The 13,511-nt window shown below is 39.0% G+C and overlaps 1 protein-coding gene across 2 annotated transcripts in view; it reads left to right on the top strand.

Moving 5' to 3' along the window:
- Positions 1-13,511, top strand: part of rab11fip3 (RAB11 family interacting protein 3 (class II)) — a 34,032-nt gene that overhangs the window by 4,749 nt on the left and 15,772 nt on the right. For both annotated transcript variants that reach the window (XM_067577287.1, XM_067577289.1), the window contains exons 2-3: positions 7,574-7,667; positions 11,468-11,544. In XM_067577287.1, the coding sequence (XP_067433388.1) occupies positions 7,574-7,667; positions 11,468-11,544 (171 nt within the window). The remainder of the gene's footprint in view (positions 1-7,573; positions 7,668-11,467; positions 11,545-13,511) is intronic.

Here is a 13,511-nt window from a genome sequence, read left to right as displayed (position 1 = left end):
AACCATAAAGTCTGAACTAATTTAAAAAATATATCATGCCTAACAAAGTGAAACCTTAAATGAATTGAAGCATTATTGACGTTACACCAGAGCTGCCTTGGCTGCTGTCTGCCAATTGGTTGTTATGTTATTTTTATTGTCATCACTACCGCATTGCATTGTGGGATATTTATGCCGGCGTAGTGTCCAGTGCTTGCATACTGTAATATTTCTCTGGACGTAGTATGCACTTCACGTACTTTTGGTTTCATACTAAGGTTTTGGACATACTGTGCATGTTAGCATGTAAAGGCAGAACGTGGAGACATTTTAATCGTTCACAATCTAATATCGTCATATCACACAGTCCCAGTCTAACTTCATCAATGTTTCTCTATCTGAGAGACCTTGTTTGCTTTTTTATCAGTCCATTACAGAGCTTTTCCCAGTGTGAAATTATTGACTAAACACTTTTACTTAGATGCATTGAGTATGGTTGGTTTTAGGTGTGTAATGGAAATTTATACCCTTATGTTCTGTGTCTTATTATATTATGTGCATTGTGACACTTTTCTTTCGTTTTAATCCTTGCGTGAGAAAGTGTTCAACTGCCGGTTCGCAGCAGGTGTGGATAAGTTATGAAGAGCAAAGCTGTGTGATTTGGCCTTCAACTTTTAATTCTCAGCAGATTGAGGCAGAGGAAGAAACCCCCTAGGGAATGAACGGATAGAGTTATGAATGAACAAAAGGACAACTGTATATTAATTAAAAGACACCTGTTAGTCTCTTAGGGTGACGAAATGCTCTGTGACCTATGAGACTGTATGTACAAATATGATATGATAGTCACACACAGAGCTCCAGCCTAAAAATGAGGTCAGTTTCTTTTCCCGACGTGCTCGTCTGTATGCCTGTCCAAATGTTTACAAGAATCAGACCGAGCTCTATCAAGTGATCACAGCATTTGCAAATACCAGCAAAAGGATGGATGCAAATGATGATGTAGCCTAGCTGATTACAATAAAAGAAGCAGAATTGTGCCCTGATAAGCATGTATAAGATAACATTTTCAACTCATTTATGGGTCCCTATTTGCTTATGAAGTAATAAGAATAATCTTGTCACTGACACTGTTTATATATATTTTTTTTTAAATATCCCCCTTCTAGTTTTTAATGTTTAATGTTTTTTTAACGATTCAGGGAACAGAATTTGTTCATTGAGACTATATTACCCAGTATCAGTTGAACACTTTTAGCTGAACTTTGAACAAGGCCTTTTGGAGAGTACCCCACATACAAAGTGTGATGCTGGCTCACTAATGCTTTTTAATCCCTTCTCTCCCAGTTCAAAGCGCCTCTTTTGCCCCTGATCTGTCCCATGTCTAGCCGTAGGTAGAGGCAGGGAATTGTGAAGGATTAAGAGTAAAATGTATTTTCCTGAGTCAGAGGGACTTCATGGTTTGGGTGCTGTCCACCGACTGCCCATGACCTTACTTTGAGGGACAGAGCAGGGCTTTTGTCATGTTCGTCAAATGTTTATTGATTCCACCTGTTGTTATGTCAGAGAGGGCTAAAGCCGCTAAATTTGCATGACACTGGGAGTTCATTTTATTTCATAGGTGTGGTCTATTTTACTGTTTTTCCAGACTGTTTGGTTTCTGGTGGAGTTTTCCTCCTGCACCTCCCAAATATCTAGATTCCAGCTGATTCCTTTGGATCCCTGCTCGGTAAAGGTTTTCCTTGGACTGCCGACCAGATTGTGCAGATTGATTACTTGTGTGTCTTTCTTTGTGTGTAGTTATCAGATATCTGGTTTCTAGGAGCTAATTTGTGCTCTTACAGGCAACTCCTCTCAGATTTCCTGCCTTTCGTGACCTGAGAGACATACGGAGTCTTTGGCATGTTTGCCTTTTCCATTTACAATAAGTAAGCATGCAGGAGACAGACTTATCTGCAGAATTTGTGGAATGTTATATATTGCACATAACCTTAAAGTGGATTTGGCATTCATTAGGTGAACTGAAGGATCAGTGGGGAAAGTCGGGTCTGATCTAACAAGGTCTGCATGTAGCTGCCTGAAGTCAGAGTGCTGATTGTTTCTTTGCTGAGTTAGCAAATGGTTCATATCAATTTGAAAAGGATGTGAATGTGCTTTTCATATTTGAATAAGCTTTGCCCTGATATGTCCTTGTATTTCAGTCATCTGGAGATAAAAATGGTTTGAATAACCTCCACGCCTGAGCAGCTCCGATTAGAGAAATTTTACTGTTGGCCATGGTGGTAACACAAGTATTTTAGCAGTGCGGTTGAGAAAACCGCAGAGCTATAATTTGTATTAATTCATGAGGACGTCCATAAATAACACTTGGATACAAATGTAAAATTTGAACTGCCAGTAGGAATGTGTGCCAAGTTGAGGTGGGGTTTAGGTCAGATCAGGGTGTCATAGGGAGGTTTATGAACAGGAATTATTTCAAAAAGTGTTTTTGTTTACTTCAGAACTTCAGTACAGCAGATCAGTCTATTTTCCTTTTGGTGTATTCTTTCTGCTAAGTCTATATACAACATTCTTCAGTCAGATTTTCGTATTCATATTAATATTATGGCTCATCAAGGTCAAATCAGACATAATCCAGGAAAGTGGTTGCAGCACTCTCTCAGATTTTGTTCAAAGTTTGTCTATATAATATTTGGGTCCCAAAACTAAGGCCTGTACAATAATTTTGTTCGATTCCAGTGTGTTTATAATTTTTTGGCCCTTAATATTTTTTTAATTTTTACACTCTCAAAAACACCTTATCTGGGAAGCCATGTTTGGGCATTAATATCTTGAAAAAAATCCTATTGATTTTCTATAAGGCCCTAGATTTGGAAAAAAGTGCAAAATTCCTAAATGTGAGTGAAATTGAGGGTATTATAAACCCATTTTTTGCACCCATATCGTATCAATCATTATTTTTTTATTCAAATACAATCTTTCATTAATTTTGTGCCAATATTTGAAGTCTCTACCACTAATGGACATGAAGATATGAATAAAACATGGCATGGTCACTTTCACAGGACCAAAACAGTATGTGGGGTAGCTAGTAGGAACATGAAAATTCATGTGGAAATAGCTTAATGTATGTTCATTTAGTGTACAAAGTGCCAATGTCCTTCCATGTTCCCTTCATAGATAAATACACATAGTTACAGGCATAGTTTTAACTCTGGGAAAAAAACATCCATAATGAAGAAGCAAGATCTTCCCTTATTATCTGTGCTTATTTGTGTCCCAGCCTCTGAAATATTGATTGGAGTAAAGAAATACATGTTTTCTGTAGGCTCATTTCACTATAGTTCATTAATTAATAATTATAAACACATCCAACTCAGATATTCCCACTGGAGCTTGAGAGGGCCATTTAGGATACCACTTATACCTCCTTATAGAGGAGGTTTTATCAAAATATTTCACTTGTTTTCAATATCCAGGACCCTACTGGAGACACAGTTCCCATCTCAAATGTGCTCTATTCCACTGAATATACTGAAAACATGTTTATCCTGTATTTTGTTCAGTTCCTATGATGCTGGAATTCAATAATCATGGAGATACTGAGGCAAAAAAACTGTAATCCTGAAATTGATGTTTTTCTGCCAAAGGTAAAATATCTCTCAAATGTGTGTCTATTTTTGTATGAAGGAAAAATGGAAGGACATAGTCACTTTGCAGACTATATGATACATACATTAAGCTATTTCCACATGTATTTTTATGTTCCTACTAGCTACCCCACATACCATTTTGGTCCCATGAAAATGACCAAAATATGCCATCACACCTTGTTTTATTCATAATATCTTAATGTTCATTGGTGGTAGAGACCTCAAATATTGGCACAAAATTGATAAAAGATTGTATTTGCAGAAAAAATAATGATTGATATCATATTGGTGCAAGAATGTTGGTTTGTAGTACCGGTTTGTGATGTGGTTTTGGGACCCATTCATGATATAGGCAAGGTTTGAACAAAATCTGAGACGGTGTTGCGACATCCTGGTTTGACTTGGAATGACCCTTATAGTTAGAGTCAAGGGCTTGGAGTACTGTAGGCCTAACATTTGTACTCTCCTGTACCTCTTTGCAAATATCCCAGAGACATGTCAGAGACAGCAGGAAAGTATTCATGTAGGTATTTGCATGCATGTTCAGTCAGCGCTTGTGTGCTAAGCATGCAAATGTTTTCTCCAGAATTATTCCAGGATACGATAGTGACCACGTGCATACACACACATACTGCATTGTGTGTGGTTTGAATATGAGCGTTCTGTAATCTTAAAGTAGAAAACCAAATTACAGTCCATGATATGTCAGCTGCCAAACATATTGCTCTGTACGAGAAACAGGACTCATGCTCGCTCATTTGAGCTAAATCAAATCAATTCCCCCCTGAATACACATCACTTACTCTTTCATTATTTTGATTTGCAAGTGCTTTCTCTACCAGTTTCACTGTGTTTTGTGATATTTTTTGCCTGTGTTTAGAACATTAGAAGCTGACCTGCTGAAGAAGGTTTTGAGGAACAACAGGGGGGTAAAAAAATTGTCCTCAAAAAGTGAAATATTCCGCAGGCATGGGTGTTCAGCTATTGAAAAGATCTTTCTAACCACCACTCAGTGGTTTCACTCACTGGTTTGACCCTCATTCTGCACAAAAGCCATACTGAACTGCATTGTGGTGGCAGCTCTCTGTCAGTCGACACTCCCAACCCTACTTTAGCCAGCCTCCCTCCCCTCACCCGCTGCTTTTATGTACTGCCCCTCTAATCCACAATGGAATGTCCCATGCCCTGAAACGTCCCCTCTCTTGAGTTCACTTTGCGCAGTAATGTTTCATATACCAAGATGATTTGATTTTTTTTGTTGTCTTTTTCCACTTTCGATCATGGTTATCAGTGTTTTTGTTCAGGAACTGTTGTAAAATCCCCTCCAGGAAAGTCTCTCACCAAAGGGTATTCTTCTCCATGGGGTTATGCACAACAGCGGTCTGTGTGGAGGCGGTCAGGCGTGCCCCGGCACTGATTAGACACAAATAGAGGAAACAGAAAAACCACAGTGCCTTCACTGCTCCGCTAAGCAGGGGAACTGACAGAGTTGCCTTTGAATTTCACTTTTCTTTATCTTGGCCTCATCACTATCTCTTAGGACAGTGCTTGTTAGGTATAATTATGTATGTTGTATATTATGTAATACAGCAATATGATGAAGTACATTTTGAAAAACAAAGGCTAAAATGTTAAATTTAGCATTAAATGACAAAAAACAAAGAAGCAATTTGTAAAAAAGATGTCCTGCAAGTGAACACATATAACATGTTGAAAGATCCATGCAAAAAAAAAACACAATAGAGGCAGTCTGAAGGTAAAATATACACAGATTACACACTAACAATCAAATCAGAGATGAATACATTAATAAATAATGTGTGACAAGACACAGTGCTATCTACAACATGAAATAAAGAGAATGCTAAACAGGATAGACTCTTGAGTAGTTTGTTAAAAGGGCTAGCTTAACAGCTATGATGAGACCTTTCCTGGGTCTTAAGGCCAAAAAAACAGATATCACAGTAACCTTTAGTTTATAGGTTAGACCTAGAAATAGCCAGTAGGCTCTGTTAAAAGACCTGAGGGGCCTGGCACAACTGTACACACTTAATAACTCTGATGTAGGCCATGGATAACTTCCACAGTATAGTGCCTTTAAACTGCTGTGGTGACTTTGGCTTCACAGTGGTTTATGTAGCTTTAGTGGTGGTTTATTATGCTGCCTCAGTCTCTTACTGCAGACACAGTAAGTAAAATTAATTCACTGTTTATTATAACTGTAATGTAAAAATGTCGACATGATCAAAGACCCCCATTCTCTAATCACACCTCGGTTCTTTCACCTCTCCCTGCAGAGGTGTTTCTGAATAGCGGCTTGGAACAAAATAATTTCCTGTGAACTGTGATGTTCCATTGTAAAACGGAAAAGTAAAAGCTGTATTGAAACGCCTACCACTGACCTCAGCCACTGGTTTCCTTTTTACAAGTTGAAACCTCACAAGACCCTCTTTCTTCACCAAGCCTCTCTCTAGCTTAAAGCGAACCTGCCTACTGTATGATACATAGCAGAGATGGAGCCGGATGAGCCTTGATTCCACGTACTAAACTTATCATTGCAGCGTTAACCACCATTCAGTGAGACCAACCACTCCTCTCCTCTTACTAAACACAATACTGGGTTTAATTCACCAAACCCAGATCATAAGCCAGCGGGATTGTTGGATTGGGTTTATTAGGAGTATCAGCCTTCTCAGCCTCCTGAGTCGGAGATCAGCGCCGCTAAGCAGATCAGCTTGTTGCTTGTTTTTAATGTGTAACCGATATAAAAAGTGTACAACAAGGGAAGCCGCGCAACAGAATGAAAGTCTCAGTAAAATGACCACGTTCACATTGTGTGCTTAGTTTCACAAGAAAAAAAAAAACCCACAGAAACCTTACCCGACATACTCTCAGGCTCCCTCCCAGCTAATTTTGTCAGTGATACACGCCTGAAATTATACTGTAATAATGGGTTAGTGTAATTTTGCGATGGATGGCATTTGGCTTAGTCTATTATTTGTGTCAATAGATTTTGATTGCTCGGCGCCACTGATAATTCAGTCTTATTCCCAGGTTAGATCTTTGGAAGTCAGATAACGACAGTAGCTTTAACCTGGCTGATGTGCCGAGAAATTTGTTCAGACTTTCTCAACACAGATTTGATTTCATTTCCTACACTTGGAGTCAATTTTCACCTTTAAAAAAAAAAAAAAAAAATGTTGCTCCTGGTTTTTTTTATGCTCTGAGGTCCTGTAGTTACTGAAGCACATGTCCCCTTGTTGCCAGGTTACTGACTGTAGGAATATACGCTATGTAGGAGCACTTATGTAACCATCCGCAACAGAGCATCTAATGTGAAAGAAACATTCAACAAGTCCTCTTTTATTTAATGCTTAAAAATGCATAAGAGTCTGTATGATGAAAACACTTTGCAACTATAAAGGCTTCAGTAACATTTGTCTGTCTGTTTTTTTTGTCTTGTCATATGCAGTGTAGACAGTGTCCTTTGTACACATTAAAATCCCTGTAAACTCAACATTGCCCTGAATCCAATAAAATCACAAATACATGACGTCTGCAAAAATAGATTTTTTTCTGGAGGTCAGAAGTTTTGTATCAGTGACTTTTTGCCTTTGTAATCAAAATATTATTGGAGTTCACATAATCTGCGCTCTGCAGTAAAACTGTCATGTGAGTTTTAGAATGAGGTCATGCAGAGTTTTTTGTATCTTATGGCTCATCCAGCGCATGATTATTACATTGAAGTCAGTATGCAAAAATCGCAGCCAAATCAGTGGCTCCTGTACAGAAAACTTCCTCTTACATCATTCATGGCATCATCTTGAAACATCTAGACAGTCAAATGATTGGGCTATGGGAGAGTTTTGTTTTGTTTTTTTTTCTTTTCCTGTTGCCATGATGAAATTAGTTTTGAACGTTTTGTTATTTTTATCTTTCAGGTAAAGGATCTGACCAAGTTTTTGGATCCCAGTGGCCTGGGAGTGATTAGCTTTGAAGACTTCCACCGTGGAATCTCTGCTATTAGCAATGGAGGTGAGTCATCAGATACCCCCTGTGTGTGTGTGTGTGTGTCCCCAGTGGTTTTAATTATTATTTAATTATACTTTCCCAGATTTGGTATGTCTCATGTAGTCAGAAAACCTCTTTCGTTGCTTTCCCCTTTACACTCTTGACCTAGTGTCCCCTTTTTGTGGACTCAATCAGCCTGTTGTCTAAGACTCTGGAGGTTCCACTTTTAATAAAAACCTACCTACTAAAAATATTCTACTGACATAAAAAGGTCTTTCTCGCACCATTTGCAATAAATGCGATGCACGGTGACTCCATGTTGTGTGCACCGATGCTTTTACTGTAGTATTCCAGTTATAAGAAAATGTTATCTTTTCAGTTTATCTCTACATTTTTGCACTAACCTGCCGTTAACCTAATTCTGGTGCAAAGAACGCCTCAGCAGCAAATTCACACATCTACATTTAGTCCCCAGCATCTGGCTCCATCTCTCCACATTCCCCACGGCGCCAAATATTGTTGTCAACACAGTATGTTCACATCCATCGTTCAGCTGAGGTGAGGTTTTGTTTTTTGTTTTTTTTTACAGGAAAAGCAGAAGACTGACCCAAATACTTTCTTACTGGACTCAAAATGCTCTTATTCTTTCTTTGATCATTTTGCTGCCCTCCTGGTGCATTTTTTTAAGCAAATAAAAACCGCTGTAAGTTGTAAAGACTCAAATATTTCCTCTTTTAAATGGGAACAATGTGTATCGTAAGCCTGTGTTGACAGCTATGCCAGGTTTTGTCAGGCTTCACATTATCTCTTGAATGGAAGAATTTAAAGTTTCCTAAAAGAAAACATTTGAGACTTTTCCCCCTGCTGCACCGAATGTCAATATCAAATTTACTCTTAAGTTTAAACTCTTTTCTATGAGCACGCGAGTAAGTGAAATATGCAGGGTGGATTTATTTTATCGGATCGACACCCCAAAGTGACATCATTACAAAGAGTCCCTGTAGCAGCGCTCACTGGCTCCGTTGACATCCTGTACAGCTTTCGGTGGCGTCACCGCAATAGCGCGCTGCTCGCCTCAATCCGCTCATCCTATTGATATGTAGAACTGTTTCCCAAGGCTTTCTGGGTTGCATAGCTCCGGTTACTCAGAACATTAATAATTAATTCACTGGAAATCATGAGATACACGTCCACATGGGCTGATTGGCGAGGTTTCAGAGCACGAACGGGAGAGAGAGATGGGGTTTGGGCAGAGAGTCCTATTCACCTAAATAATTAACTGTTTTCTCTGTGCTGTCCTCTCTGTTTCTCCCTTGTTTCTCTCCTTTTTTGTCAAGTAAATAGTAGTAAATAAAGGTAGTCTCAGAAATCCTAGACGTGTCATTGACACTGTGTAGGACCGTATTGACATGATTGAAATGTCTTCTTTTGTCCTGATCAACAAACCACAATGCAAAGATTCAGTTTACTATCATAGAAACCAGAAAATATTCACTTTTGAGAAGCTGGAACAAGATTTGGGCTTTTTTTTCCCCTTAAAGCATGACTCCAAACAAGTAATCAATTGTCAAAATAGGTGGCGACTAATGTAATAGTTGGCAACTCATAGATTACTTAACTAATCATTGCAGCTCTATTTACAACATGAGCAATTTGAAATAATTTGCTTGATTGACGGTGAACAAATATCTGTCGTATATTAATTGTGAACTTCATATATGACAAAGTTGATTTGGGTGTGTTTTGGTAGCCTGTTTAGCTAACACACATATCCTGTGACCATGATGTCATAAGTCTGAAACCAGCCTGCTTTTGTCACGTCACACCTCTCTCTCTCTCTCTCTCTGCACTTATAACTATCTAGTCAGTACTAAAATGCCCCCAAAATTGTCTTAAGACAAAAGAATTTGCTGCGTGTTTCTGTCATTTGTTGTCCTGTCTTTTCTGCTTCTCTTCAGTATTTTCTGTGTAATAAGCAATGTGAAGCAGATATTTCCAGCTGTAAGACAGTTTCACATTAGCGTGTGAAGATCAGACCTCTACTGTAACTTCCCAAGTCGCTCACACACTGCTGTCAAAATTCCAGTATGCTTGTAAAGGTAGCATACACTTTTTTTGGCCCCCTGTCAGCTAAACTATTGATTTTTAGGTCCATGTCATATTCTCTTACCATTGTTACCACAACCCCCACTCTAATCAGAGAGAAAAACCTGCTCTTCCAGCTCCCAAACCAGCTGTCTGGTTTCAAAACAAACTCCAATACTCTCCATTTTTATCTTTTTGTTATTTCATTTCTGAACCACTTGTTACTGGCAGGGGTACCTTTTAATAAAGACAGACCCGCAGGCTATGGAAATGCCTCGTCTCCCTGTAGTGGCTAAGGCATGTGTGGAACAAAACAAGTTAGTCATGAAAATATCTGTGTTCCTCGGATATTTTGACTTAATGCCAAGAGACTGCAGGTGTTCAGCCCGAACAGAAGCCAGGTTCTCTAGCGCAGCCTCGCTCAGCTCAGGCAGATTTCAGTTAAATGGCCTGCAATGTGTCTCGAAGAGCAATGGGTTACATAAAACCAGGGGGCACAAAAACCCTTGGGTCTACTGGCTCCGCTTGAGAACACTGTTTGTGTTCTATTCTCTCAGTAGGGTGCTATTCACAGCTCTGTTTACTAGATACAGGAGCCGCAGTGGCTGATGGGACTCTGTCTTGTTGGTCCGTCTCGGGTTACACTGCTTGTCTGCAGGTGTTTTCAACAGAGGCCTGTATTGACAAATTTGAAGTGTATATGGGTTGCATCTTGCCCTTTTTATTGGTTTATTTTGCCCATACACGTATTACATGACATTCTATAGCCCTTGAAATCCGAGTGTAAAAGTTACATAACCTTTACAGCCACATGAACTTAGATTGCTGACTGTAAATATGCTAAGTGGGGCAGCTAGGACACAAACTCTTAAATGTGCTGATTGCATACTTAAGCAAACACATTAGAGGCAGAAATGTCAGCTTGTCAAACATCCTGTTAAAAATGGAGTCACCTTTATACCTTTGCAAAATAAGGAGAAATTGAAAAGTGTTGCAACATAATTAATGTGTTTGAGGAAATGAAAAAGCAATCCCCAAAATGATTTACTTCCTCATTTAAGTCAAATTTGAATTTTAAATGAAATAATCCGGTTACATAATCTAATTTACATTTGTTCTCAACTAAAGGTAGGGTCCAGAGGTTGTTATATAATTTTCCTCTGTCACATGGTAGATTTTTAAGAATCTGTCAGATATTTGAATCAACCTTTTAATAGTTTTAACCACAAAATGGAGAATAAATAAAGTAATATCTATGATAGGAGGCTGTGTCATTATCATTTTAAGTATTTCAGAAAAAAAATGGACACTGGTTGCTGTATATTCATGAATATTATACACATGTACACAATGCAAATGCATATGTGATAATAGGAATGCATTTTATTGCAATTTTTCATTATAGGGTTTCGATTATTAGTTGCATGTTGCATAAAAAAGGAGAAAATTAATCACTGTAAAAAAAAAGATTTTTGTATTAACACTTGAATACTTGAATTGCACTATCATGATACCTATTTATAAAACATTCACATTCATGGATTTCCCCACTCACTGCTGTAGTTCCCTGTACCTGCTGTGACCCCTTCCATCTCCTCTGTCTTCATAATATCTGTTTGTTTGCACATGGATATTGGTACTATACACACCAGTCCTGTGTTTGTTGAACCTTCTTTGTTCATTGACTTTGTGTTTATTATGCACACATTCAACCTGTCTTCTTCCTCTTCTATCTACAGGTCCAGAGCCGCAGCTTTACAATGTAAACTACAGTCCAGGGGATGGAGCTGTGGGCTGTCAAGAGGAATATGATGAGGTGAGGCGCCGTACAAGAGGCTTAGCCTCATTCTAGTATGTGGTCCAGTTGTTTTGCCTTCAGTTCCCATTGGCGCACACAGCAGCACAGTGTGAAGGTCACAGGCTGAACTCCCTGTGCACTCTCACTCTTCCCACTGTAATTCACCAAGTGGCTTGCAGAGCTATCATTACCACTCTGTGAATATTCCACAGACTGAACACCCTGGTTTGGCCGACACTAAATAGCATCTGGCACGCTAGACTTTTGAGTATTCTCTGACAAATATTGAATTAGGTGGAATGTGCCAGAGTTTTTACATGTGTGTTGACTTGTGTTTTTACAGTTGTGGTTAGAATATCTGGAATTCCTTTCTCCTCTTGTGCACGGAAGATGTATATTTAACCATCATTGTTGCTGGCCTCTGCAAAACTGAAATGTTTCTGCTATTGTGTGCACTTTGTGCAAAACAGAACTATAATTGCAGATTGTTTTAGTGGCTGCACACTACTGTACGTAGTATCGGCGCCCTCACTTGGTATGGGTTAGAAGTGCAGGCCTAAGTACTACAGTCAAGAGTGCAAATGGATTCCCTCCTCCTCAATCCAATTTACTTGCTGCATGAGCTGGTAATTGTATGACTGAACCAGGCATCCATCTGAAACACATGGGCAAAAAACCTAAGACTAAGACTAGTCAATCTATTACAACAGGCACTAAAACAATGTCTGATGTATTGTGGAGTTTTATTGGATTCATTGACTGCTCCAGGGCTCCACAACACAGTGAAGGCCCTGCTACTAGTGTTTGACATAGAAAGTGGAGATCTTTCATATATTTAATTGATAAAGTACCACCTAGTTGACCAGGGTGAAATAGAGATAATTGATATCAGAGAAGATGTTATGATGGTGCCCTATGAAGAAATAGATTGAACTCTGCCCCTGTAGTTCTTAATAGCACCTGAATGATGTGTGATATGGCTCAAATGCTTCATGTACCCAGTTATGTTGCTTTAGATGTCTCAGTAATATGCAGAATAAGTCTAAATGTTAATGCATGTCTGTGATGATGATCAATGGTTACTTATCATCATTTTATTAAGTGCTGAAGTGTTTTTTGGTTTGTATTGTTATTATTTATGAAGTCTTTTATTGTAATATTAGGTCTATTTAGTGTTGGACAGTTTTTGTGTCAAATGTAGTGCAGCTAAAAAAAACCCGACATCAAATAGATCAAAAAAAATGGCCACAAACAAAGAGAGATGTGTTCTTAACGAGAAAATAAGATGTGAATCTGAACTACTAGTGTAATGGGTCCATGGGTTTATGAAATATTTTCTACATTAAATAGTCGGGTCGCTGTGTCGGCTGTTTACTGAAACCCGTAAGCAGAGTTTTGTGCATGTTTTAAGTAGGCGCCACACCTGTGTCCGTGGCCTTGTTTTTCCCTCGGGTTTTCTGGCAGAAAAGAGTTCCTCTCTCTCAATGACCGTGCTGTTCTTGCCCTGTTTGCTTTCAAAACAGGCAAGGTGAGGCTGAGGCCTGGCATAAGAGAAATGCAACGCCCCATCCACCCTGTTTTTCCTTTACTAAATTTTCTCTACCAACTTTCACATTTCCATCTCATATTTAATTCATACACAACAACAGTAATGGAGGACCTAAGACGTGCCATAACCCGTGTTTTTGCGCTGCTAAAACTAATTATGAGCTCACTTTGATTGTGTGCCAACAGAACACTAACATGCTGTGAAGTTATAACATTCTGAAAGGCAGACAGTTATGGCAGGTTGTTATGATGTATAGTCCTCATTCACTGCGCAGCCAGAGACCTGTAGAATATGGCTTAATGATTTATTCTGTCACGCCGGGCCAGGAAGTGGAGCTCCTGGGACCTAAGAAAGATTAAACAGTAGCCGTGTGGTGTTTTAACTCTGGGCTGACGGGGAGAAAGGTTGACTGAGCATTACAGCTGACTCCTGATAC

Source organism: Thunnus thynnus, chromosome 20 (assembly GCF_963924715.1).
Source record: "Thunnus thynnus chromosome 20, fThuThy2.1, whole genome shotgun sequence".
Classification (NCBI taxonomy): domain Eukaryota; kingdom Metazoa; phylum Chordata; class Actinopteri; order Scombriformes; family Scombridae; genus Thunnus; species Thunnus thynnus.
The sequence above is the reverse complement of the archived record's forward strand: the minus strand, read 5'-3'. Positions and strand labels throughout refer to the sequence as shown.